Source organism: Crocodylus siamensis, chromosome 5 (genome assembly GCF_052110815.1).
Source record: "Crocodylus siamensis isolate JL-2025a chromosome 5, ASM5211081v1, whole genome shotgun sequence".
Taxonomy (NCBI): domain Eukaryota; kingdom Metazoa; phylum Chordata; order Crocodylia; family Crocodylidae; genus Crocodylus; species Crocodylus siamensis.
In genome coordinates, this window is record NC_143399.1 from 66,900,760 (window position 1) to 66,927,991 (window position 27,232).

Genomic DNA, 27,232 nt, shown 5'->3' on the forward strand with positions numbered 1-27,232 from the left:
CTCACAGTACCTTGGTTTGGCCCTCCTTTGATGCCATCTTGATAATAGAGGATGTATATTGTTCCTTAACATAGAGAGCAACACCTCCCCTCTTTTTTTCCCCACTCTATCTGTACATCCTGTAACCCTCAATGCCTACTACCCAATTTGAGTAGGGTCCCACCAGGTTTTAGTTAGTTCAACCATGTAGAAGTTGTTGCTTGCAAGCAGGAGTGCCAGTTCCTCCTGCTTGTTCCCCATGCTCCTAGCACTAGTGTAGAGCCATTTAGGCCCCCTATTGGATGCCCTTGGTACCCCCTTTTCCTGATGTTTATTGGGTCCCTTAGTGCTTACCTGAGGTGATTCAGTGCATTGCTCGTGGCTCGCTGATCCTAGGTTCTCCTTATCCTTTGCTTCCCCATCTCCCAGTGAACCTAGTTTAAAGCCCTTTGGAAGAGAACAGACTCTTACCTTTAGAAGAGAGATGAGGACCCCAGATGGAAGTGCAGATCATGGTTGTAGAAGCCAAAACCTGCATGATGGCACAAACTCTGGAGCTGGAGGTTGACTTTCTTGATGCAGGTGTCCTGATGCTGATGGCAACTGCTGACCAGAAGGATGGATGAGAACTTCCTAAGCCTGGCCCTCAGAGCCCAGTAGTCACGCATGACGTGATTTAGACTACTCCTGGCCTCACCATTCATGCCCACATGGATGAGGACCATGGAACAGCAATCAGAGGGCTGGATGAGGTTGGGAATCCTCGCAGTGATGTCCCAGATCCTGGCTCTAGGTAGGCAGCAAACTTCCCATGCCATGGGATCCAGTTGACTGATAGGCCTCTCTGTACCTCTCAGGAGGGAATCACCCATCATGATGACCCAGCATCTCTTCCTCCAGCTGCTCAGTTGTCATTCAGCCTAATTGGTGTTTGTTGTGGACATGTCTTCCCCTGTGGCTTCCTCTGCTGCATCATCCTCTAGTGCTGCCAGGGCTTTGTATCTGTTCCCCAGTTGCATTAGGGAAGCAGTCACAGTTGCACGCTGTCTAGCTCTGGAGGTGACCATCCTCCATTTAGCTGTCCTGGGACTCTCACATGATGCACCAGGTGTCTGGCCCTGCAGAGAATGAAAATATTCATCAATCTCATCTTCTGCAGCCCTGATCCCCCACAGCCTGTTCACCTCTTCCTGGAGTTTCCTCACCTGTCCCTCCAGGACCTCAATCTGGGCACAGGCAAGGGAAACCCTGGCCCTCACGCTACCCCCTAGGCTTCAGAGGTCCTGCCAGGCAACCCCCGCAGACAGCAGGCGAGGGCACTGCTGACCCATCCAAGGGGCGTGTCTGGATGGAGGCCTCACAGGAGCTTGGGGCCAGAATGAATGATAGATTTTTATGGTAAAGGCCTTTTGTTTCTTACACAGACTTACTCCATGAGCACAGGCAAGTCATTTAGCCATGTTTCTGACTCAGTTTCAACAATTATAGGATCATAATGTTGCTGCTTCCCTACCATAGCCCAGTCTCAAGGGTTGTCCATGAGGTTTAATAAGAGAGCATTTTTATTTGTTTGTTTGTTTGTTAAATATGGAATGCTTCACGAATTGGTGTGTCAACCTTGTGCATCCTTAGAAAAGTGCATTGAAATTCTTTAAAGCAAGTTGCTGTTGAAATAGAAAATACCATACAGTTCAACCAATCTTTCCAATTCTGGTGTCTAATAATACTGTTATTTCTCTCCTGGATCACTTTAAAATCACAGAACATATATGCCTATGTATTTGTACAGTACCTAGCATAATGTATTTGTACAGTACCTAGCATAATGGAGGCATGATATACACTGGGACATCTGGGGTTACCATGGATACCAATGACAATGGTTATTATAATGGTCAAACATCTTTCCAGTTAAAGCGGCACCATTGCAGCAAAATGCTGGTTGTGATAAAAACCTTTAAAGCAGAAAGGGAAAGCAGAAGAGTTATTAAGTCAATTACCAGTATGGTTCTCATTTATAGGTGCTATTTTGGAACGCCACCATAGAATTTCAATATATAAGGGTTTCTTATGTAAAAGCTTTCACATGCCAGCTGCTTTCAGCCCATTCAAACCTTCAATTTCCTGCCATAAGACCATGACACTTTTTTATTTAAATATTTGATGCCTGTGCTCATAGAATCATAGAGTCAATGAGTCAGAAGGGACCTAGACAGATCATCTAGTCTGACCCCCTGCCATGGGCAGGAAGGAGCACTGGGGGTGGCAGGGATCATTCCAGCCAGGTGCCTATCCAGTCTCCTCTTGAAGATTTCCAGGGAAGGTGAGAGCACCACCTCTCTGGGAAGCCTATTCCAGGCTCTGGCCACCCTCGCAGCGAAGTAGTTCTTCCTAATATCTAACCTAAACTTATCCTCCCTCAGCTTGTGGCCATTGTTCCTGGTGACTCCAAGGGGGGCCCTGGTGAACAGACTTTCCTCGAGTCCCTGCTGGTGGCCCCTGATAAGGTTGTAGGCAGCCACAAGATCCCCCTCAGTCTTCTCTTGCGGAGACTGAAGAGATTCAGGTTCCTCAGCCTCTCCTCATAGGGCTGGCCACGGAGGCCCTCAACCATACGAGTGGCCCTCCTCTGGACCCTCTCCAGGTTCTCTTGAAGTGCGGCACCCAGAACTGGACACAGTACTCTAGCTGCGGCCTGACCAGCGCTGCATAGAGAGGGAGCAAGACCTCTCTGGACCTGTTAGTGATGCCCCTGTTGATGTATGACAGGGTGCAGTTGGCTCTGCCTATTGCTTCATTGCATTGGTGACTCATATTCATCCTGGAGTCAATCCTGATTCCAAGATCCCTCTCTGCCTCTGTGCTGCTGAGAGGGTCAGCCCCTAACCTATAACCATAATCCTGGTTCCCTGTCCCCAGGTGCAGCACCCTGCACTTGTCCTTGTTGAACCGTATCCTGTTCAGATCCGCCCACTTCTCTAACCTATCCAGGTCTGCCTGGATGCGGTCCTTGCCTGCCAGCATATTCACTTTACCCCACAGCTTGGTGTCATCAGTGAACTTGAACACAGTGCTCTCCACACCCTCGTATAGGTCACTAATGAAGATGTTGAAAAGCACCGGCCCAAGGACCAAGCCCTGGTGGACTTCGCTGCCCACACCCTCCCAGGTCGACATCGACCCGTCCACCACCGCTCTCTGGCTGCGCCCCTGGAACCAGTTTTCCACCCATGTGACTGTGCATTCATCAATGCCGCAGCCCCTCAGCTTGCCCACCAGAATTGGGTGGGACACTGTGTCGAAGGCCTTCTGGAAGTCCAAGAAGATGACATCAACTTCCTCCTTCCCATCTAAGCTCTTTGTTACCTGGTCATAGAAAGAGACCAGGTTAGTCGGGCAGGATCAGCCTTGCATGAACCCATGGTGATTACCCCTCAACATCACTTCCCCTGCAGGTCTCTCACAAATGTGGCCCTTGATAATTTTTTCAAAGACCTTCCCCAGGATAGAAGTGAGGCTGACTGGCCTGCAGTTGCCAGGGTCTTCCTTCCTCCCCTTCTTGAAAATAGGGACCACATTGGCCCTTTCCAGTCCTCAGGGACTTGGCCTGAGCACCAGGAGTCCTCGAACAGCACTATTATTTATATGTGGACTTTAAACCATACAAGATCTTTCTTATGCATGTGACTACAGTAGCATGTACTTTGTTTTGTTTAAAATATATAAATGATGTATTCTGTACTCAATACGCATTTACCTTCTGAAAGTAACATTTTAATGTAACCACATGTTATTGCTGCACCTTTTTAAAAATCCAGATAAGTTGTTCTTTTCTCACTTGGGTGTGTTTCAACTATCCAACATGCCAAACTCTAAATACCCTTGTTTTTTTGCATAGTAAAAGTATTTATTTAAATAAATTCTTCAAATACATTAATAATCCCCCTCCCCCACCCCCTGTTTTTGTTTTAAATCTGGTTTTCCAGTCCCTTGTGCACCAGGAAGTATAACAATTGAAGAGGATGATCCTGGTAACCTGTCTGTGTCCTGGTCTGATGTAGATCTTGGTGAATATTATGTGGTTTTTGTGAAAAGTGATGATGGCTTGGAGGTACATTGCAACACATCCCATACCCAGTGCCACTTCCAGTCAGACTGCGGTTTCATGTATTTCATTAGTGTTTTTGCATACAACAAAGCAGGGCAGAGTCCCTCAGGTGAAGTACTCAATTATACTACTGGTAAGTAGCAATTTATTTACTCATTCGCATTTGGTGATCTCTAGATTGAATTCTTTTTTTTGAAAAGCTGACCCAATCAAACATTTTTAAAAAATGGGAGAGGATGTTACATTTATGCCAGAACATTTCAGTTTTAGCGGCTTCTGCAGTACCTCTTGGAAGTTAATATTTGGTACAGCTGCTATTTTCATCTGGAAAACTGGGCTCCTATGGTGCAGCATGGTCTCCTTTCTGAGCCACCATGGTACATCATGGAAAACATAGGCTGCCTAGGGAACCTGGACTATTTAGCAGAATGGGGGCATGAGACATTACAGCAGCATTCCCCAAACCAAACACTTCAGGTTTTTTGGGTGTTTCTGTTTTCAACAATGACTTATAGTTCTCTATGGAAAGCAGACAGTCTTTACAACAAACTGTGTAATTGAAAGACAATTTTCTGCTGAAAAAAGTGAAGGAAAATGTTTGGCCATTTGACCACCAACAACATAAGGTGCATTTAGCAAATATACTAGAGGGTTCAATTTTAAACCACAATCAATGTTAACTTGAGTAGCCAATGTGTTAGTCAAGTGTGACAACATGAATTTATAAATTCTGAAAGGTGTGAGCATTCTAAGATATTTTGATAAGTGAAGGGAATATACTCTTATGGGTAATTCACAATACTGGGAGTCAAGAAACCTGAATTCTCATTCAGGATGTGCCATAGCCTTGCTGTAAGTTCCCAAACTTCCATAAATTTCTGTTCTCCCCATCTGTAAAATGAGAAAATGCATAGATCATTGAGCTCTTTGGAGGCTTAACTTGGCAATTACTAAATGTTTCAGATCCTAAAATGGAAGGCACAATATGAGTATAAAGAGTTATTTTCAGATTAGTAAATTATTACTGCAGTCAAGACTCCAAATAGATGAAAGAATATTCTTTGCCCACAAGAGGATGTAAAATAGAATTTTCTGTGTTCAAATAAGGGACATGGAATTGATTCAAATAGATTTAGCTTTGGCTGCATGAAAAATTCTTCAGTGTGGGTGACATATGGCAATTTTTGATAATGAGAGCATAAATTAGGGCAGGATGGCACCTTTTGATACTGGTTCAGAAAATCATGACCTTTCATAGGCAACAGTCTACTTCATCAGATGCTGCAAATGGACTGGAAGGGGGAAAAAAGATTTTATATAAATAGGAAAGGGGAGGGGAATGCTGCTAAGAGAAGTAATTGGGGGATTAAGAGAAACATGGCAGTTAAAACCACGAGAAACACTGGAGCAAACAACTAGCCCAAGTAGTGAGATAAGAATTCAGAGTTTCTGTTGAGACCAATGTTAATATAATGCAGTTTGTGGATGATTTCTTGTTCTGCAGTTTCATGTTCAGGTTGCCTTTTAGTTTCGGGGGGTTTTTTTGTTTTTTTTTTAAGAACAGGTACTTCAAGATCAGTGATTGAAATGTTCAAATCAGATGTGTTTCTGTACACAGGATACTGTTCAGTTTAATATTTAGCATTTTTCAGTTTATAATGAGTAGTGTTGATGTTCTTTCTTTGTTTTTAGCACCGTGTTGCCCTAGTGACATTCATCCAGTGCTTGTGTCCAGCGATACAATTGAGATTGTTTGGTCTCCTGTCCGTGGTGCTGAAATGTATGAAACAAAAGCTGTTGATTGGACTGGTGTGGTACTTTGTAATGACACTGCTACAGTTTGCACTCTGTCTTCACTGCAGTGTAACACCCAATATAACATCACTGTTTATTCTTTCAGTGAAATCAGGGGAAGCAACACATCCTGTGCATCTAAATGTGTGTTAACAGGTACTTTGACCATTTTTCTTTCTTTTCTTTATACAAGAAAAAATTAATTGGCTACCACAGATACCAGTGATGATAGCGATTCACAATTATGAGATAAACAAACATCATTTTCCAGTAAAAGCAACATCACCAAATGAGGACTAATGGTTCATGGTTTTAACAACATTTCACTTTTTCCTTTTTGTTTCAAAGGTTTATATCACAACCAGTAATTTACTGAGGTGATGTTGCTTTAACTGGAAATAGATATTTGTCCATCTCATCATATACTTTTGAATAATTTTGCTGTCTTAGAATGAAACCCAGGCAAAAAGACCAAGCCTTCAATATGAACAATTATGATTTACATAAGAAATAAATAGTTAGCAATTTTATGATCCAGTTGCTAAGTAAGGTTGTTATGTCTAGTTGACAAAGAAAAGCAAACCTAGTATAATGGGGGGGTTTTGTTGTTGTTTTTTTAAAGGTGTATGTAGACTCCTAAATCCACAATCAGGCACCCAATTAAGTGGAAAACTACTGAAGCCCTGCACTTTTAAAATCAGAATTATGATCCCACTATGTATTTTGTGGAATTTAGCTGATCAATTAATCAAGAATTGTGTCTGTAATATTTATTTAAGATGCATGTGCTTGTAAACTGTTCCAAACTATTTGAATAGAAAATTACTAAATTAAATTGCCTTTGTCAAATAGCTACAATAATTCACAGCTGTTGACCACCATCTACAATAAGAAGAGTTCTATATTGATAAATTCACAGCCTAAACCTGCTCAATTTGAAATCTTTCAGCCCCATGCAGTCCTGAAATAACAAATATCTCAAAGGATGCACTTTCCATAATTAGCGTGTACTGGAGGTCTAATAATGATGAAGCTACATATATTGTAACTGCCAGAGGAGATGCTGGATTGTGGCATTGCACAAGTTCTGGAAATTCCTGCTCCATACCAAATCTCCCCTGTGGATCGGTCTTCTTTGTTAGTGTCATGGCAAGTACAACAGTAGGACAAAGCTTACCTAGCTACAGCATCCCTTTCGAAACTGGTATGTGGCAATCAGTATGAAATGTAACTGAAAATATAATCATTACCATGTATATAATTCTGACAGATATGCATAGTTTTCTGTCTATCTGTTTTTTTCACAGTGTATATATGTGTATTACTATTTAATATGGAATGATATGACATCTGCCCAAATGTATGCGTGTGAGATAGAGGTCATGTTACTCTATAGTGGCTACATTATACTGAGAAACCCTAATTATAAGCATTTATTTCATGGGTCACAGGGTTTCATACCACACCATTTTTATGCAGTGCATGACTTTCTTGTTAGCAATTAGATCTTTAATATAGGGCTAAGAGAGATGCTGGGATTTCAATGACTGGTTGTACTCACTTTGTTCCATTGAGCAGAACTCGCTCATAAAAATCATCACATAGTAATCCAAGGATAATATCTTTATCTCACTAAGGAAAAAAATGTCTCGTCTTTGTCTGGTCTTATCAGTATATTATATTTGATCTATATTAACATGCTGAATGAAGATTAATATCTAACCACTTCAGTAATATTTGCCTAAAAATATGTATTCCTTTCACCCTTCTCCCCTTATTTATTTTTAAAGGACTGCTCCTAACATTGTACTTCTTCCTAATGTTCTCATCCAACTTCCATTGAATCAGCAGAAAGTCTCCTAGTGACTTTGACAAAGCCTGGACCAGGCCTAAAGGGCAATAAAAATGTTTAAAAAATTGACAGTTTTTTTAATTTAACATTATTTAAACTAAGTACATCTAAACCAAAGATGTTGACAAAAGTGACTGCATATGATCTTAGCAGAAAAGGATTGAATTTTCTTTGTTTGTTTTCTCTGAAGCTCCTTGTTGCCCTAATGATCTGACATTAACTCAACTGACGCAATCAGTAACAAATATCAGCTGGTCTGCTGGGACTGGTGCACAGACATATGTAACAGTATTGGAATCACCAAAAGGATGGGCTAGGTGCCACACCCTCCAAAACCAGTGTCTCCTGGGATGCATCACATGTGGCACCAACTATACAGTGTCGCTGAAAGCAATTAGTGAAACTGGCTTGACATCAGACTGCACGTATCAAGGCTATTCTTCCAGTATGTAAACAAAAAATGCAACAGAAAATAAAAGAAAGATACAGTATACTAAAAAGTCTTAGTTTCATATTAAGGTTGTAACTGAGAGTAAACCAATAGTTAATACATTTACAATTCCCTATTTTACATAGATGTAATGTCAATGAAATTTAGACACTTAAATCCCTTGGTCTAGCTTCAGGGTCATGGGTAGATCATCTGTACATAGGAACTGAGATTCCCTTTCTACACTGTGGATTAGGGCTATATGCTAGATCCAAACAGCAGGAGCCAAGCAAAAGTTTGGAGATGGGAGAGGGATCACAGGTTCTGCAGCAATCCAGCATCCAGTAAACTTGTTATGCTGGATGTGGAGCTTGTTATATTCCTTGTTACACTGGTTGTGGAGCAATACTGACCAGATTTCCAATTCACAATTGTAAACAAGGCTGCATTCCAGCCCCAGTCTGCTTGGGATTTTGGTGGGTCATTTTTATTCCCCTGTTCCCCACTTGGTACAATTGCTCTGTCTTTGTAAATCTTTGTAGTCGAAGTATAGGTACTGGGAAGTTTTCACTTCATCTGATAAAAACCTATAAAGAAAAATTTACAATTTCTTTCACAAAAGTGCTAAACTATTTATAGACATGTTGTGTTTATTTTCCATATTAGGTGCTTGCTGTCCTTTTGGAGTGAAATTATATAGATTGAGCAATAATGGTATCCGAATATACTGGAGGACTTCTGCAGGCCTGATAAACTATACTACACATCTATATGGATCAAAAGGCAATTTCACCTGTACCCCTAAGTCTGGTTTGAGATTTTGTGATGTCACTGAGATACCTTGTGGGGATATCTATACTGTGATGGTATCTCCGATTACTGATAAGGGAACAAAGCCTCCATTCTGTCCGAAAAAGATATACTCAGGTAAAACATAGCTTATTGTTCTTTGAACTCTGTATACTTTGTTAAATGTATATCAATATAATTTACAGAATATTTATATAGGACAGGGTTGCGTCAGAAAAAGGAGAAGGCAAATAGATATCATGTAGCAAAAGTTTTGTGTTCTAATACTGGGTCCTCAGAGAGGCCATCCCACAACCAGTTTGTGATCAGGCTTGCTAAGGAGCATTCTGGGAAGTCAAGGGCATGGTTTTTTCCTTGCCCTGTTTTCAAGATCATTGGCATTCTTTTTCTTAAGGTTTTTTAAAAACACACGCTTTTTTATTATTAAAATATTGTTTTATTTTAAAAAGCAGCCCTTTTGTAACCTATCCCTATATTAGCAAATTGAGGCTATGTGAACACTCATGGGGTGAAATTTAAGGCCATTCTCAAGCACATACCTAAAAGCCAGTTAAACCCTAACCACCTGCTCCTAGTGGTATTCAACCCCTAACCTGGAAGTTCTGCTAACTTCTCCATGTGAGGTGGAACACACTGCTGCTTGCTTCTTAGCCTACCCTTTTCTTTCGCCTTTGGGACTTTCCTCACCCTGCAAACTTAAAACACAGGAAATCCTTCTGGGGTGAGAGCATATGGACTGGGCAGTAATGGTATCCAACAATCCCACAATTTCCTTTTCTTGTCTTCCCATTCTTCTGCATCCTCCCCTTTACAATCCATTGCCCTTAAACGGAGACGATCATTACACAAACCAGCTAGCAGAAGATATGTTGGTGCTGCACTGAAAAAATAAGCAGCACAACTTATTGGACAGCTTTGGTATAGACTACGGGGGGTGGGGAGGGAGAACAGTTTGTGATTTGGGCTTATTGAAGATGATCTCAAGATAGAGTCTGTCTGCACTAATACAAAGGCTCAAAATGGACATTCTTCAAGCAAAAAGTAGTTTTAAAATGAAAGGTGGGAGCATTGAACAAAAAGAATTCCTCTTGAAAAAAAATTGAAATTCAAACCATTTATAATGGAAAAAAAATCCAATGAGATAATGTGCTATTGTGCACTGTTTTGGTTGTATTTCTATCGTAACATTAGATGCTGAACATTCACATGATTATTATTGTGTGTTTCATTCCAGTGACATGCTCTGGAAGTTCTGTTGGAATGGGTAAGACAATACTACCACAATTTAACCTCTAAAGAAAATGATGGTAATAGGAAATTTGTTTCTCTTAAAATTAAAAGTACTTCACCTTTAAAATAACTTGAGACATTATTTTCAGATAAAGACGTTCTCTCAGTTCTACCATAGAAAAAATATTTACACCCAATAAAATAATAATGTCTTGCAAGATGTTTGCTTGGAGCTTGGATATTTTGCCAAAGCTGAATATGGGATAATTTGAGGTAGTGTACAAAGATAGATTTAATCATATTTGTATTCCCATCATTCAGGGATTGCTCTATGTCAAATCAGTCTCCCGGTGTAAAAGGTAGCATAAAGTCTAATCCCTGCCCTTTGAGCTAGAGGCTGTTATGGCAGCCAGGGGTTAAGAGTCAGGGAAGGCCTACTTATATATTCCTTTTTTCTTGCCACAAACTTCACCGCATCTGCAGGGAAGGGGGTAGCCAAAGAAATCAGCCAGCTCCACAATACCAGAAGATACTTCTACATCATAGGTATAAAAAATGTAGCCAATGGGGCTGGGAATTTAGGAGTGGGGCGAGCAAGGGCAAGACCTGCTCACTGAATTCCTAGCAATGGAGTCTGATAGGCATGCATATTGGCAGCAGAGGGACAAGTGATGACTGTATTACCCCCCACACCGCTGCTGTCAGTTCTGAATCTGGCTTACAGGGGTGATCAAGTTTGACACCTATGTTCTATATGACACTGGCTTCTGATGGCAAGTTACTTAAGCACAGGGGATGTTTAATGGTAGCCACGCAATAAATTGAAGATATACAATAACTGAACAAGCATGCAATGAATTCGCAATGTATGCCTATGATCAAATCATGTGCCCTCTGCCCACTGGGACAAATTAAGTGTGATAATAGTTAACCATTGAAACAACTTACATAAGGACATGGTGTTTTCTGTCACTTGACATGTTTAAATTAAGATTGAATGTCTTTCTGAAATATAGACTTGCGTTCCATAAGAAATTATGTAGTTGATGCAGGAATGATGTGGCAGAGTCCTATTCTCTCTATTATACAAGAGATCAGACTAAATGATCCAAAAATTGGAAACAAAATCTGTAATTCCAATCATTTAGTTTACATTTCTAAAACTCTGAGCAGTTTCAAACAACTGGCAAATTAAAAAAAAAAGTATAAATCCCAAAATGTTTCTTATCCCTTCAGATACACAATTTGCCATCACCCCCCAAATTATACCATCTTACAGCCCAGCAAAATTCAGCTCTAGACATTGACCGCTTTTCCTGATTTAAAAGTGCTACAAACTATGAAGTCAGCTAATTGTCCTGCTGGGGTGGAAGCAAGAGTTGTATACCATTAGGGAGGCTTTTCTTTCTAGTTAGGATCAGGACCTGTTTTCTAGCTCTGAAAGGGCCAGAGATATTATATTTTCAGGTTTTAGCATTTTTGTGGGGAAAAAAGTGTTTGTTGTTAATGCAGATGACTTCATTTAAGCTTCAGGGGTGTGTGTACATTTTATCTGTGTTGGTCTAAGGGCATAGGCAGACAAGGTTCTTTGGGTCAATCTGATATCTGTTTTTAGACCAACTCAAATAGTTGGAAAAATTCTTTTTTGCAGGCTTTTGGGTACAAATACCTTTCATCAGGCTGAGGAAACACCTGCAGTTGGTCTGTGCTTTTCCTAGATGGAATGAATAGTAAGGAAGCCAGAGGCAGGTATGCATGCAAGAAAGCCAGTCAATGAAGATGTAAATTGAGAAGTCTGTGGGTGAGAGACAGGCTGGGGCTAGAAGGGGAAATGAACATAGCTGGTAAATAGTAGAGAGGTACCTGGGGAGTCAGATGTTAGGCAGGTAATAATGTGCCATAAATCCAATGTCTATATTTAGTCCATGATTTTTTGTATCCAGTAGGTTGATGAAGTGAAGTTCATAGGCTTATCTGTGAAAGGTGTTTTGTAAATTCCCTTTGAGGATTAGAACTGAGAGATTGAAGAGAGAGTGGTTTTCTTGTGAGAAATGTGCCCCCATAGGTAATTGGGTATTCTTGTCTTTGCTAGATTTTCAGCGTGTGTTCATTCTGGTGCACAGCTGTTTAGTCTCTCCTACATATTTTCCATCAGGGCATTTGGTGCATTGGATAAGACGTATTGCATTTCTGGAGGTGCAGTTGTAAGATCCAGGAATGCTGATGGTTCTGTTGTGGGTGTGGTGGAGATATGTTAACACGATAACATATTATCATGATATGTTAGTGATAATACATCTCCACCACCCCCTCCACACCCCCAATCACTGCATCCTACAACAGAACCATCAGCATTCCTGGATCTCACAGCTTCACTGACTGGCTTTCTTGCATGCATACCTGCCTCTGGCTTCTTTACTATTCATTCCATCCAGGAAAAGCACAGACTAACTGCAGATGCTTCCTCAGCCTGATGAAGGGTATTTGTACCTAAAAGCTTGCAAAGAAGAATTTTTCCAACTATATGAGTTGGTCCAATAAAAGATATCAGATTTACCCAAAGAACCTTGTTCACTTAAGCTTTGCACAGTTGAACTCTTGGCAGATGGTTTTTACCAGTACAAGACTCTAAAAATTATTCTACTTAAAGTTTTTTGAAACTCAGAAAAAAATCCCTAAAGTATTTTTTTTCTAACATAGGTGGCACATATAGAACATATAACAGAGTGGTGCAGAGGAAACATTTAATTGGTGTACAGCTGAGGATTGTCTCTAACTCATGTATAGCTTCACCACCTATCACATGATGTCCTTTCAAACTCATTCAGATAAATTCTTTATAACATACCACAGTTTCATATATTCTTAGGCCAAAAACAAGATGCAAGTACAATTAAGGAGTGCGCAGGCCTTGTACACTGGTCTTCTGCACATGATATTTCTCCCTGAATATCTATTTGTATTTATTTATTCTTAAATGAATGAAATTCACATCTCTGTATTTTACACAAATCTTACCTGTATTTTGGTCAGCAACTGTAGTGCTGAAAGCTGTGATCTCACTTGTTCTTAAAAGCAAATCAGTCAGGCCTTGCCTGTATTGGGTTAAAACCTCCAAGAAAAAACACAGTGCGATACAAAAAGAGTGATAATGTTTAATAAAGCAACATTTTCCCCTTTGAATCTGATACTGTCCCAGCACAGTGCTGGGAGGTGAAATCCTAACTACTCATGGTAATGAAGGATTGTAAGGTACTTTTTGATACTGTATGCTCATATTCCATTATTTATTGAGTCACAGTATGCCAGTGATAAGTAGCACTTTGTTACAAATGGGAATACAGTATAGCCTACATTTCTCCTGTAGTTTCAATTAAATAACCTCTCTCTTAAATTTTATGACCTAAACTGCTGTATAAACTAGTATTCAGACAAACATTTCCTTAGCAAACTGGTTGTTTATGTTTTGCTCCCAGCTGAATTTATCTAAACCTCTGCTTTGTTGCAGTGATTTATAGAGGAAAGAGAAGTACAGAATAGCATCATTTTAGATGGAGATAAACAGGTAAGGATTTTAAAATAAGAATAAAATAAGAATTGAAGGCTATTATAGAAGTGTTCATGGAATAACAGCAAATTGGTGGGGTATTGAGAAACAACCAGCATGGCTTTGTCAAGGGGAGGTCATGCCTAACAAACCTGGTGTCCTTTTATGATCAAGTAACTAACCAGCTGAACATGGGTCAGGAGGTGGACGTCATCTATCTAGACTTCAGCAAGACCTTTGATACTGTTCCCTATTAAATCCTCTCAATTAAGTCAGACAGTACTGACCTAGACCAGGCTAATGAGATGGGCTGGCAACTGGCTCAGCAGCTGATCCCAGGGCATGGTAATTGATAGGGTGACCTCATCCTGGAGGGCCATCTATAGTGGTGTCCCCCAGGGATCAGTACTTGGGCCTGTACTCTTTAACAACTTTATCAATGACCTGGATGAGGGAGTGAAAAAGTGCAGTGATTAAGTTTGCAGGTGATACCAAGCTGTGGGGACAAGTGGGAACATCCGAGGACAGGACAAAGATATCAAGGACAACCTTGACAGGCTGGTCCTATGGGCTGAATGTAATCAGATAAGGCTCAACAGGGACAAGTGCTGGGTCCTTCATCTGAGTAGGAAGAACCTTAATCATATCTATATGATGGGGGGGGCGGTCCACTGGCTGGCACTGCATCGAAAAGGGACATGGAGGTGACAGTTGACCATAGGATGAATATGAGCCACCAGTGTGATGAAGCTGCCAAAAGAGCAAACAGAACTTTGGCATGCATCAGCAGATGTGTCACCAATAGACCCAAAGAGGTGTTTCTCCCCCTCTATTCGGCGTGCATGAGGCCACAGCTGGAGTACCGTGTCTAGTTCTGGGCACTTCACTTCACCCTTTCGAGCTTGTCTACATCCTTCTTGAAGAGAAGGGCCACATATGTGATCAAGGGCCTGGGAGATAGGCCTTATGAGGAGAGACTTTGGGATCTGGGTTTGTTCAGTCTGAGTAAAAGAAGGCTGAAGGGTAACTTGATAGCCACCTACAAATATGTCAAGGGAGAACACCAGGATCTGGGAAAGCAGCTTTTCAGAAAAGCACCCCGTGGGAGGATGAGGACCAATGGGCACAAGCCAGTCAAGGAAAAGTTTAGGCTAGACATGAGGAAAAACTTCTTTTCCATATGGGTAACTAGAATCTGGAACATACTTCCAGCAGAGGTGGTACAGTCACCATCCATGGTGTTCAAGAAGAGGCTGATGTCATATATCTTGACTTCAAAAAAGCTTTTGATCTGGTATCCCATGATCACCTCTTGGCCAAACTGGCCAGTTGTGGCCTTGGCTCCACCACTATCCGCTGGCTGGGAAATTGGCTTCGTGGTCGGACCCAGAGGGTTGTGATTGATGGCAGTCACTCATCGTGGTGCCCTGTAACCAGTGGGGTCCCTCAAGGCTCTGTCCTGGGACCCATCCTGTTCAACATCTTCATTAACGATGTGGACATTGGAGTCAGGAGTGGACTGGCCAAGTTCGCCGATGACACCAAACTTTGGGGCAAAGCATCCACACCAGAAGATAGGCGGGTGATCCAGGCTGACCTGGACAAGCTCAGCAAAGGGGAGACGAGAACCTCATGGTGTTTAACACTGAAAAATGCAAGGTTCTCCACCTTGGGAGGAAAAACCTGTAGCACCCTTATAGGCTCGGCAGTGCTACGTTGGTTAGCACTACAGAAGAAAAAGACTTGGGGGTCATCATTGACCACAAGATGAACATGAGCCTCCAATGCGATGCTGCGGCTAGTAAAGCGACCAAAATGCTGGCGTGCATCCATAGATGCTTCTCGAGCAAATCCCGGGACGTCATTCTCCCCTTGTACTCGGCCTTGGTGAGGCCGCAGCTGGAGTACTGCGTCCAGTTTTGGGCTCCACAATTCAAAAAGGATGTGGAGAAGCTTGAGAGAGTCCAGAGGAGAGCCACGCGCATGATCAGAGGTCAGGAAAACAGATCTTACGATGACAGGCTGAGAGCCATGGGACTCTTTAGCCTGGAACAGCGCAGGCTCAGGGGTGATCTGATGGCCACCTATAAGTTTATCAGGGATGACCACCAGGATCTGGGGGAACGTCTGTTCACCAGAGCGCCCCAAGGGATGACGAGGTCGAACGGTCACAAACTCCTGCAAGACCGTTTCAGGCTGGACATAAGGAAGAATTTCTTTACTGTCCGAGCCCCCAAGGTCTGGAACAGTCTGCCAGCGGAGGTGGTTCAAGCACCTACATTGAACACCTTCAAGAGTAAATTGGATGCTTATCTTGCTGGGATCCTATGACCCCAGCTGACTTCCTGCCCTTTGGGCAGGGGGCTGGACTCGATCTCCCGAGGTCCCTTCCAGCCCTAATGTCTATGAAATCTATGAAACCTCAAACTCATTTCAGCCCAATTACCTCCTGCCCATGGCAGGGAACTGAACTTGATGATCTTACAGGCCCCTTCCGGTCCTTGTTTCTATGAAACCATCAGTAAAACTGAAGATACAAATCTACAAGACCTGTGTGCTGCCATCCCTGCTTTATGGTTCAGAAACATGGACTATATATGCTAGGCATAGCAAGAGACTGAACAAACTTCTACCTGAGATGTCTGTGTAAGATCCTGAAAATAAAGTGGGAAGACAGACTACTAAGCCCAGAGGAACTGGAGCATGCAGGACTGACACAATTAGAAACCACTTATCAGGAAGAAAAGGTTCCGATAGATGAGCCACATCAGGAGAATGGGAGGAGGCCATATCCCCAAGAATATTTTATATAGTGAAATTTCAGACCACTTCAGAATGCTGGGTTGCCCTCTGTGGTGGTACCACAATACATGCAAAAGTTATATGAAGACATTCAACATCAACATAAAAAGCTGGGAGGAGCAGGCAGGATCCTGTCCAATCTAGAGGCAATGTCTGGCACCAGGTTCAACTCAACATGCAGTGACTATGATCAGAGGATGGAAGCAATACGAGAGAAGAAAGCAGCATGTGGTAAGCATAGACTCCCAACTTCAACAACATATGAATCTGTGAAACTTGTTACAAACTGTATTGTTCTCGAACTGGGCTTGTCAGGCACAAAAGGCTTCATCAAGCATCTGACTAGACCTTTGGATGTGTACATCATGATCCAGAAGATGGACGGTTGCCTACTTACCAGTGAATTTGTTAACAACAATATTTAGTTGTAAAGGGATCCTTTCCCAGCCTACCCCATTTCCAACCACTGCTCAGGAGAAGCCAGGCTGGGTACATATGGGCAGGGTGGCCCTTGCTCCTGTCCTGTTCCTTTGCTCCCACCGCAAGCAGTAGTGCCTACCTACCTGCCTGCTTGGCATGCCATGCCGCTCCGCTTCCCCACAAATACTGCACCCCGTGCCCCTGCTGCTCTGCCTCTGCCTGCAGCAGCGCCACTGACGGGGGGGGGGGGGGGGGGGGGATGGTACTGAGCTGGGCAGTGTCCTGGATTTCCTGAAAAAAATAATACAGTCACCATAACCCTAAGGTCTTGAGTCACCTAACCACAAAGATCAAGCTTTGCAAGTGGAGGAGCAGCAGTTGTTACCCTACCACAACTGTCTCCTTGAAAAATACAAACTTAGTGTTGGGCTGTGCTCTTATACATCATGCTCTTCCTATTTTACTGTGTAGCTTTATTGCACAAGCAAGCTGCACTCTTCCTCAAACTGTAGCCCAGGTCCCCTACTATTTACTACGGCTGTGCAAAGCTTCAGTAGCCAATTCAATTCGGAGGAGATTCGGCCCGATTCAGTAGCCAAATCTCCAAAACTGAATCGAAGCAGGAGACCAATTAAAAGCTCCGAATTGAATTGGAAGCTTCTGAATTGATTTGGACAAGATTTGGAGATCAGCCATAGACTAAACAGGCAGCAGTCCTCAGAGACACTGGACACAGCTGCCTCCAGGTGGTAAGTCTGTAGTGGTGCGCGAAGGGGGGAGGGAAGCTGCATGGGAGGGGGGCGACAGATCAATGCCCCCACAGAGTGGGAGGGATGGGAGCTGGGACAAGCCCATGGCCAGGGCTGTCCCGCTGGGGGGGGGGGGGTGTTGGATTGAGGCAACTGCCTCAGGCCCCACAGACAGTCCCCTGTACAGGCTACAGTTGCTATGCACTACTACTGCCGCCAAGCACCACCAGCTCTGCTGCTGCCATACACTGCTGAATCTGGCCACTTGCCTCCCCTCTTCTCCCCCCGCTGGCTCTGGCCTCTCCTCCAGCTGCTCGCCACCTCGCCTCCCTCTGGGCCCCACACGCTCATAAGGTCGGTTCTGCTCACGACTCCCCCCCCCTCGCAGTTGATTCAGAGTTTTTATCTGGTCTCCTGATTAGATTCAAAGATTTGGCCGCCGAATCTCCTCCAAATCAAATCGGCTACCAAAGCTTTGCACATCCCTAGCAAATAGTAGGGGGCCTGGGCTACAGTTCAAGGAAGAGTCCCGCTTGTTTGTACAATAAAGTTACACAGTAAAATGAGAAGAGCATGATGTATAAGAGTACAACCCAACTTTAAGTCTGTATTTTTCAAGGAAACACTTGTGGTAGGGATTCACCAAATTGAATCACTGTCCCTTGAATCTGAATCCAAAGCAAATACTCGCCACTTCGCACAAGCCTACTATTTACACAAGAAAACCTTTGATCTAGGTTTGAAGGTGCTTAGAGACTAGGCCACTTGACCTCACTGGGTGTTCAGATGCATCCTCACTCTCGCTATTTGAAAAAGGACATATACAAAGATAAGCTACAGTACAGTTTCCACAGTTCTTCCTAAAGACCAATGAATTTACCCATAATTGATTCTTTCCCAGGCATAGAAAGAGTCACAAGGTGTACAAAGAGTCACAAGACATGCTTCCAATTCACTTGGAAGGCAGAAGCATGTTGGGGATTGCCCACGTGCCAGTGAGTGATCCAGGCCATCTATGCAGTGAAAACCTAGTGCATGTGTATATTGACACTTCAGTAAAGCTCAGAAGTACCTAAACTAGTTTTAGAAGCTGTCTGATTGCAGCAGAGTAGCAGGGTAAATTAGTCCACATGAAGCCCTGTGATACTGACTAGACTGCTTTTGGTACCTGAGCTTAGTGCTCTCCACTGTCCTGCAGTGTAGAATAAAACAAGTACAGCCTCTGAGGCCATTTTTGGGGATACACTTCAAGATGATGCTGGACAGGCAGCTCCTGTTGCAACCATACTGCTATAGAAGGGCAAGGGTGTGGAGCTAATAAAGGAAGTCATTCTCTTCTGCTCTGTTCAGCACTAGTAAGGTCTCACCTGGAGTACCATAACCAGTTTTGAGCCCCACACCTTAAGACAGATGTGGACAGATAGAAAAAATTGCAACAGAGGGAAACAAAAATTATTAAAAGCTGAGAAACATGACTTACAAGGAAAGGTTGAAAGAACTAGGATTTAGTGTAGAGAAAAGATGGGTTTTGGTAATGCTTCAATACCTAAAGGGCAGTTATAAGAAGGATGGAGATATACTATTTTCTATGGCCATAGAGAACAGCTTTTGAAACAAGAAACTTGAGAGAGCTAATACTCCCACTAACCGTTTCCAAAATGGGTATAGAGAGCAGCACTTTCCTCTGTGAAGTCTTTGTAGTCTTTGGAGAGATGCAGTAGGCTGGGCTTATCTGAAACAGGAGAAATGATACATCTGGGTGCTTGGGGCAGTTGCCACATGGGAATTTCTAGTTGCTGCTATACCACAGCACGTTGCACAGCTGCAGCCACTCTGCTCTCTCCCCCACAGCCAGCACCCAGGGCAACTGCTCTGGTCACCCTGCGCTAATTATGCCACTGATCTATGAGCCAGATCTAGTCCAAGAAGAGATTTGATCCAGCCTGCAAAATTCTGATCCAGCCAGTGTTTTAAGAATACGCAACAAGTCCCCTTCTGCACAATCCAGCCCACATTTTTGCCAATCCGTTACAGCTCTATCCATCCTGGAGGGCTGCTGTTTGTGACAGGCCTTTGCTCCCTCCACCCCCCAGCTCAGCTTATGTTCATGTTGAATGAGTTGTTTTGCTGCAGAATTAGGTACTCCAAATCTTTGCTCACTGCAGCTTTCAGCAGCAGTGAGCAGAGGCTGTGGGACAGGGAAATAAGCTGTCTGAGGTAACAGCCACATCACAGAGATGACCTGCCAAAATTAGTGCATCAGAACTGGAAAATGAATCCAATTCAAAATGAAAGTCAAATTGACTTGGCTACTTTATTTCAGTGGCCAAATAAAATTGGAATTTTAAAAACAAAACTGCCAGCATAAATGTGGAAAGTACATTACAAACATAATTTCAGGTTTATTTAAACCTAACTTGTAGGAAATTTAAGTAGATCACTATTAAAAACAACCACCCAAAACCTACGGTAAGAAGGGTAGGATTAGGCATACCACCACTGCCAAAGTGTGTCTAATTTTTCTCCTTAATATTGTATTTTTATGCAACTAAAAGTCTTTTTCCCCACCTCCCCTAGAATATGTGTATGGACAACTTACACGGGCACCTGAAATCACCAGTGGAGATTGCTTATACAAAGCAGCCAAAGGAAACATCAGACACTTCATGTCTTTTCCTAAAATGTACCAAAAATAATCATGTTTCTTAATGGAAGTTGTTGTTTTTATTCACTTTTGCAGAATTCTCTAAGAAATGCTTGAAAATGTAACTGAATTACAGTGCTTAATAGAAAAAAGTTATTTTCTATTTAGAGTTTGAAAAATTGGAAACAGATAAATATTTCATTTATGGTCCCCCCCACCCTTCAAGTTGTGATTGTGATAGATTTTCACTTGTAGAAGTAACAGTATTTTCAAACATGGTTGCCTAGATTTAATCAAGTCCCGAGGTTGATTTTTCAGGTTTCCACTCAAACCAGGACAGAACTTGGGCTAGTTTGTTTCATGCACATCTGATAATACTATGCTCTGATGTGTATTTTAAATTGAGTTTCTTAATAAACTGTTTACTTCTGGAATTCAATAAAAGGTGTTCACTGTGTCTCAAAAATTGTGTGTTATAATTTTTATTATGTGAGCAAAGATGCTTTTAAATTTTCCTTGAGTTGCATTTGTTGAGGAAGGAATACATGACATTCTTGCATAGAATATCTGCAGAGAAGCCAAGAAAAATCAAAAGGAACTTTGTAGTTTCCTCTGAATTCTTCAAAGGGTCAAGGCTAGGTTTGTTCTCTTCCCCCACAGGATGAAACAGTGACATTTAGACACAGAACCCCACATGTATGGGAATCGGGTGAAAGCTAGGTCCATCCTAATACAAGTCACATACCTCTACAGATGGTCCTGTGGGTCCAGCTCTCCTTCAATGAATGTTGGAGAACGTAGTTTGGAGATGGCACAGTTCAGGTATTTAACTTAAAATAAGTAACCATATCAAGATTTGAAAATACTACTTTGCATAGGCCATCTAATCCTAGGACTTTAATCGGAATGTATGCCCCGTGACTGAAAAATGGGCATAATTCCTTATTTCCCAGACCTTTGCTTCAGTATAAAACATACCATGTTACGATATCACCCCCACAGTACTATGCCATGCTGTAAAGAGACACATGAGAGATATCTTGATACAGGGTCCATTAGCCTGAGTAGCACTGTGATAATAGGATCACAGGGATGGTAGGGATCTCATGAGGTCATCCAGTCCAGCCCCCTGTACAAGGTAGGATCACTTCTGACTAAATAGTCCCCGTCAGGTGTCTGTGTAACCAACTCTTGAAAATGTCCAAGGTTGGAGATTCCACAACTTCTCCAAGTAGTCTGTTCCAATGCCTGACCACCTACTCATAGGAAGTCCCTCCTAATCATCAGCCTAAATGCTCTCTGCTGTAGTTTAAGGCCTTTGCTCCCAGTCCTGTTCTCTATGGCCATAGAAAATAGTATATCTCCATCCTTCTTATAACTGCCCTTTAGGTATTGAAGCATTACCAAAACCCATCTTTTCTCTACACTAAATCCTAGTTCTTTCAACCTTTCCTTGTAAGTCATGTTTCTCAGCTTTTAATAATTTTTGTTTCCCTCTGTTGCAATTTTTTCTATCTGTCCACATCTGTCTTAAGGTGTGGGGCTCAAAACTGGTTATGGTACTCCAGGTGAGACCTTACTAGTGCTGAACAGAGCAGAAGAGAATGACTTCCTTTGATTTGCAAGTGACACACCTGATTATACAGCCCAGAATGTTTTTTGTTGGATTTGTTTTGCAACAGTGCAGTGTTGGCCCATATTCAGTTTACTGTAACTCCTAGGTCCATCGCTGCAGTATTCCCCTAGCTCAGTGTTTCCCAACCAGTGTGCTGCGGCACAGAAGCATGCCATCAGAAGTGAAGAGATGTGCCACAGAATTTTGCCACTGCAGTGAGCTACAATGATAGGGAATACCTTAACAGGTGTGTTGCGAAAAAATTTTATTAATGTAAATGGGCCATGGTCTGGAAAAGGTTGGAAAACATTGCCCTAACTGATCATTTCCCAGTCTGTATATTATTCCACCCCAAAGGCAGGACTCTGCATTTGCCTGTGCTGAACTTCATGCGTGATTTCAGACCATTTCTCTAGCTCATTCAAGTTAACTCTTGATCCCAGTTCTACCCTCCAGAGCAGCAGCTGGCAACCTTAAAAACCTGCATGCTGGACCAACTCAGTCTGGGTCAAAGGCAGTGGGGTGGGAAGTCCCAGATGTTGCCAGCAATTCCTTTGCAGTGGCATGGGAAAGGGATGTGCAGTTAGCCCTTTTTCCTTGCAGCTGCATGGGAAAACAACTGCTGCTGAGTCCCCCGCACCATGGAACCCCCTGTCCACAAGCCCAGTCAAATGGCTTTGCAGGCTGGATCTGGCCCATGGTCACATATTGCCAACCCCTACTCCAAAATTTCTGCAACTCAACCCAATTTGGCATTACCTGCAAATTTGCTAAACATGCACTGAATTCATCCTCCAAATCATTTGTGGTGTTAAATAACACTGACCCAGGACAGATCCTTGGGGAACAGTACTTGGGAGGAGGAATACCTCTTCTCAGGCAGACACTGAACCATTGAGGACTACCCATTGAGTGCTATGATCCAACCAGTTATGCATCCACTTTACAATACTTTCATCTAGTCTGGATTTCAAAGCCTTGCTAACATCAAGCTACTTCACACATCCAGCACACCATCCCCATCATTCATTCACCTATTAATCTATATCCCAGCGCTCTTTCCTGCCCAGGACGGGGGGGTAGTGGTGTCAGACTCGATGAACTACTGAGGTTCCTTCCAACCCAAACGTCCATGAATCCACAGACCATATAATCTTATAAATTGGGTTCAGTAGGCATGACTTGGTGAATCCATATAGGCTATTCCCAATCACCTTGTTCTCTTCCAGCCATTTAGAAATAGGCTGTTCTTCCACTACTCCTGGTTGTTTACCTCCTTTCCCATCTTTGCTGACACCTGCACTTGTCATCCACTGGCTCACTTTATTCATGAAGAAAAGGCATCAAATACTTTGGCCTCGTTAGTAACTCAATTGCCTTCTTCATTCTTTCATGGACCTACACTTTCTTTGGTCTGTTACTTCTAACATACTTCTAGAGTCCTTTTTGAATTGCCTTTTCCAGTGGCATCTCAAATTGTGCCTTTGACTTGCTTCCTGCAGGCCCATGCAATAATATCCTCTTGTACACTTCCCATTCTTGCTTCTGCACCTCCTTAGGTACAGCTAATTCTCCTGGCCACCTTTTCCTGTCAGACTTACCTCTCAGAGTTCCCCAAGTTTAGTAAAATCTGCTTTTTTGAAGTTCAGTTTAAGATTGTCAATCATTTTATGGTTATTGTCACCCAAGTCACCCTCTACTTTCATGTCCTCAAGCAACTCCTTGTCTGTGAGCAGTATGTTAAGAGGTTCACCCCTACTTAGCCTCTCTACCATCTATACCAAAGTTATTCCCAATAAGAACATAGACTGCCTGGGCAAAACAGTTCTACTATTCCTGGTACCCAAGCTAGCTTGCATCTCCATACATGACACTAAGGGTGCCAAGGCCTACATTAATCAACATTAACAGTATGTGTCCTCTCTCTACAAGTCCTGTGTCTGTCCCCCCAACCCCCAATACACATTTTTTCAAAGCCCTGGTATAGATCTGCATAACATACTTCCTCTCATTTCCAGTATATTTTCTCATTCAGGAAAACATTCAACTTTAAACACTGGCATCTGAATCAGTACCTCCTGAGCTGGCTGAAAAAGCTGGCAGGTCAATTATTTCAGGCTCTTTACAGACATAAGCTGATACTTCTGCCCAGGTCATATTGGTTTATTTTAAAATATAGACTATAGAAAATAATGGATAAGTCTGTCCATGCCATTCCAACCCTTCTATGATCATAAAACACAACATTTTCATATTCATCCTCTATTTCAGATTGTTGGGATGTCATCCAAAAACAGTATTTAGCCATGTTAGTGGCATTACGATTTACTTGAGTTTGACTACTTTTTCACCTTTGCTATAAAAGATCCGCAAGTCTACATATTTTTTCTTTCTAGGTTACTGTTAATAGGTTACATTATTATTTTTGCTTCAAGAACGTGAGGTCAGCTGAACATCACAAAATACACCACTAAAGACAGCTGTAGGTACATACTCTATTAACACCTGAAGTGGAAGTGAATGCCTTAAGAAGAGTCCTTAATAAAAATCAATTGAATTACTTAATAAAAATCAATTGAATTAAACAGAGTCAAAACTTAACTAGCTGTATAAGAACTGCATTTCTTAATTACCTGGTAGAAGCCTGCATTAATTCAAGATTTTTTAACATGAATGAAAGAGCTAATTTTAATTATCATTAAATATTGAGCAGGTGAATAGGTGCAAGACTAACTTTACTAAAATAAATAAATAAATCAATCAATCAATCAATCACAGTAGTAAAAAGAGGATGTATCTACCCATATTCACATAAAGTAACAACATTACAACTACATAGTAAAATTCCATTTTTGCCTTCACTGGATTAGGAAGCAACCCATGGTTCTGGGAAAATTTAATTAAGACAAATTTTATTTTTAATTTAAAGTGATTGATCAGTAAAATACTATACTTTTTTTAAAAAAAGAACACAAGACATGAGGTCAAATGCTTCTTTTGTCAGTGTGATTCTGAACTTATTTCACCTTTCTGGCTCATGCCTTTCATGTACAAAACATCAAAAATCTCTTCAATTGAGCATAGGTAGTGTTAGCAAGTCAGACGCGGATGTTTACCCAAGACACTTTAACCATCTACTTGAGCTCCCTTTGATAACTGCAGCCTGTACACTGTTTTAAGCATTTATAGCTCTTTACATGCATAACATCAGTTAGTTATAAATTCTTGCATATATTACCAAAATCTCAAATGGAAAAAAGATCCTGTACAATTACAGAAGCCTCATTGTGGACCTGGTGTGATGTGTAGAATACTGCCATGCATGGTGCAGATCAACAGGGGATTGTTTATTGCTTGAATATAGAGCATCACAATTTTTTCTCATCCCCAAATGCCACTTACAGCATGTTAAGACTCTACTGCACATTTACAATAGCAATTATGCTGCATCTCTGTTAATACCTTGATCGTGTTACCTATAGTCTGGAAAAAATCTGAAAACCATCTTGTTTACAAGTCTTTTGTCATTATATTTTATACATAGCTTCTCCTTGTAACAGCAAGTCAGAAATCCCCATAAAGCTAGTCAGCTAAACACAGAGAAATCTGGTAACACCAGAGAAATGCAGTTATGATGAACCTGACATTTGAGAGCAGTAGCTACTGCACATTAGGTGGAACACCACCCAAAGCCAGAAAGCCCCTTGCCATTTATACAACTCTTTAGTTTCATTGTAGTTAATGCCATTAGATTACATTTGTCTTCTTAAAACATGATACAAAGGTTTAAAATATAATTTTAAAAATACTTCATTTCAGATGTCTTTCAGCTTCATGGTACAGTAGCAAGATTGATCAAACAACCTGGTACGAGTTAGACTTATAAAATGTATATATAATCAAAACATCCAGGACACTAGTCTACCTGATGAATCTGCACCTTGCTACTGCTTAATCTATTAATGTCATGAATTAACACAACTGTTTTCATATAGTCAGAAGCTGACATTGAGAGTAATGGATAATACAAATTCCAGCAAGCAGTGCTTTATTCTTTTGAGCATAAAATCTGCTCTGTTGCCTGACTACAGCTAATGGACAACACCCAAGTTCTCTGCATGATCCCATTCATGCCCCACACCAGAAGATTCTGCTCTGACAGTGAAACTCTCTCATAGCAGTATGTACTGGGGTGTCAACTCCTCTCCACTTTCCCAAAACTCTGAACATGAGGTTATGAAAGGGCATGGCATCAGCTCCTTCCATCTCCAGATGAACATCCACAAAACTTATTCTTTGGGTTGAGTTGGGGTTGTCCTTTCTTTAAAGAGGAAACACTGACTTAAATTACCAACAGTCAAGAAATAAGCTAAGTTAGCTAGAACTTGCTGACATCTAAAAGAGATTTTAATTCTGATCCTTCAAACCATGGTGAACTGACGGAGACAGAGGCAGAGGCACATAGTATCAAGAGGGGATTCTTCATGTCCAGCAATCCTTCCAGTATCATACACATACTAGATACTGAGCAATCCTCAAAAGGGAGTCATTTCCCCAGGGTGGTCAACTTTTAGCACTGTTACCTGAGAGTTTCCAACAAATGACAACAAACCACCAGCCTTATTACTACAGGAACCTCTGGCTGCCGAACATCCTGATCCAAGTATTCTGCTAACAATAAGGCCAAAAACACTACACAGCAAGAACCTCTCTGAGTAAGAGCCACTGGTTCAAACTCCTACGGTCTTAGAAATTCTGGCAATGTCAGCTTCTGTAATAGAAGACAAGCTGCAGCAAAAGCAGTCCTCATTGGTGGCTTTGGTTTAGAGAAAAGCTACACAAAAAAGGGCAGAGCTTCATTAACAAGGCCAAACTGCACTTGGAAGTGTCCTATCCAGATCCATGAACCTAAGATCCTAAATCAAAAGTGATATTTTTCATAAATCCAGATGTAATGGCCATATACTAGTTCCAAGGGAAGATACTGGATCCAAAATCCATAAATGATGCACCACCATCTATTACAATAGTAGCTGTAATTACCATATATGAATACAGTGGGGTGTGGGGAAGAACAAAGGAAAGCACATGCTAATCCTTGTATGTAAGCACCCCAAAAAAGTAAGTTTGAATGAATCATGACACCAGTGAACATTTTGCTTCTGCCCTGTAGAACACCCCATGCCTCTCAAAATTGTTTGCCATTCTTGATTTTAAGTGCCAAGGGCTTTGATTTCACCAGTCAGATCTAA

At 41.9% G+C, this 27,232-nt stretch overlaps 1 protein-coding gene across 7 annotated transcripts in view; it reads left to right on the forward strand.

Annotated features, from left to right (window-relative positions):
- Nucleotides 1-21,004, forward strand: part of FNDC7 (fibronectin type III domain containing 7) — a 32,291-nt gene extending 11,287 nt beyond the window's left edge. For 6 of the 7 annotated variants that reach the window (XM_090048765.1, XM_090048769.1, XM_090048766.1 and 3 more), the window contains 8 exons: nt 3,966-4,220; nt 5,780-6,037; nt 6,831-7,085; nt 7,924-8,178; nt 8,830-9,090; nt 10,208-10,237; nt 13,712-13,768; nt 20,299-21,004. In XM_090048765.1, the coding sequence (XP_089904891.1) occupies nt 3,966-4,220; nt 5,780-6,037; nt 6,831-7,085; nt 7,924-8,178; nt 8,830-9,090; nt 10,208-10,237; nt 13,712-13,743 (1,346 nt within the window). In that variant the 3' untranslated portion in view covers nt 13,744-13,768; nt 20,299-21,004. The remainder of the gene's footprint in view (nt 1-3,965; nt 4,221-5,779; nt 6,038-6,830; nt 7,086-7,923; nt 8,179-8,829; nt 9,091-10,207; nt 10,238-13,711; nt 13,769-20,298) is intronic. The other variant, XM_090048768.1, reaches the window with a different exon arrangement.
- The last annotated feature ends 6,228 nt before the right edge of the window (nt 21,005-27,232 follow it).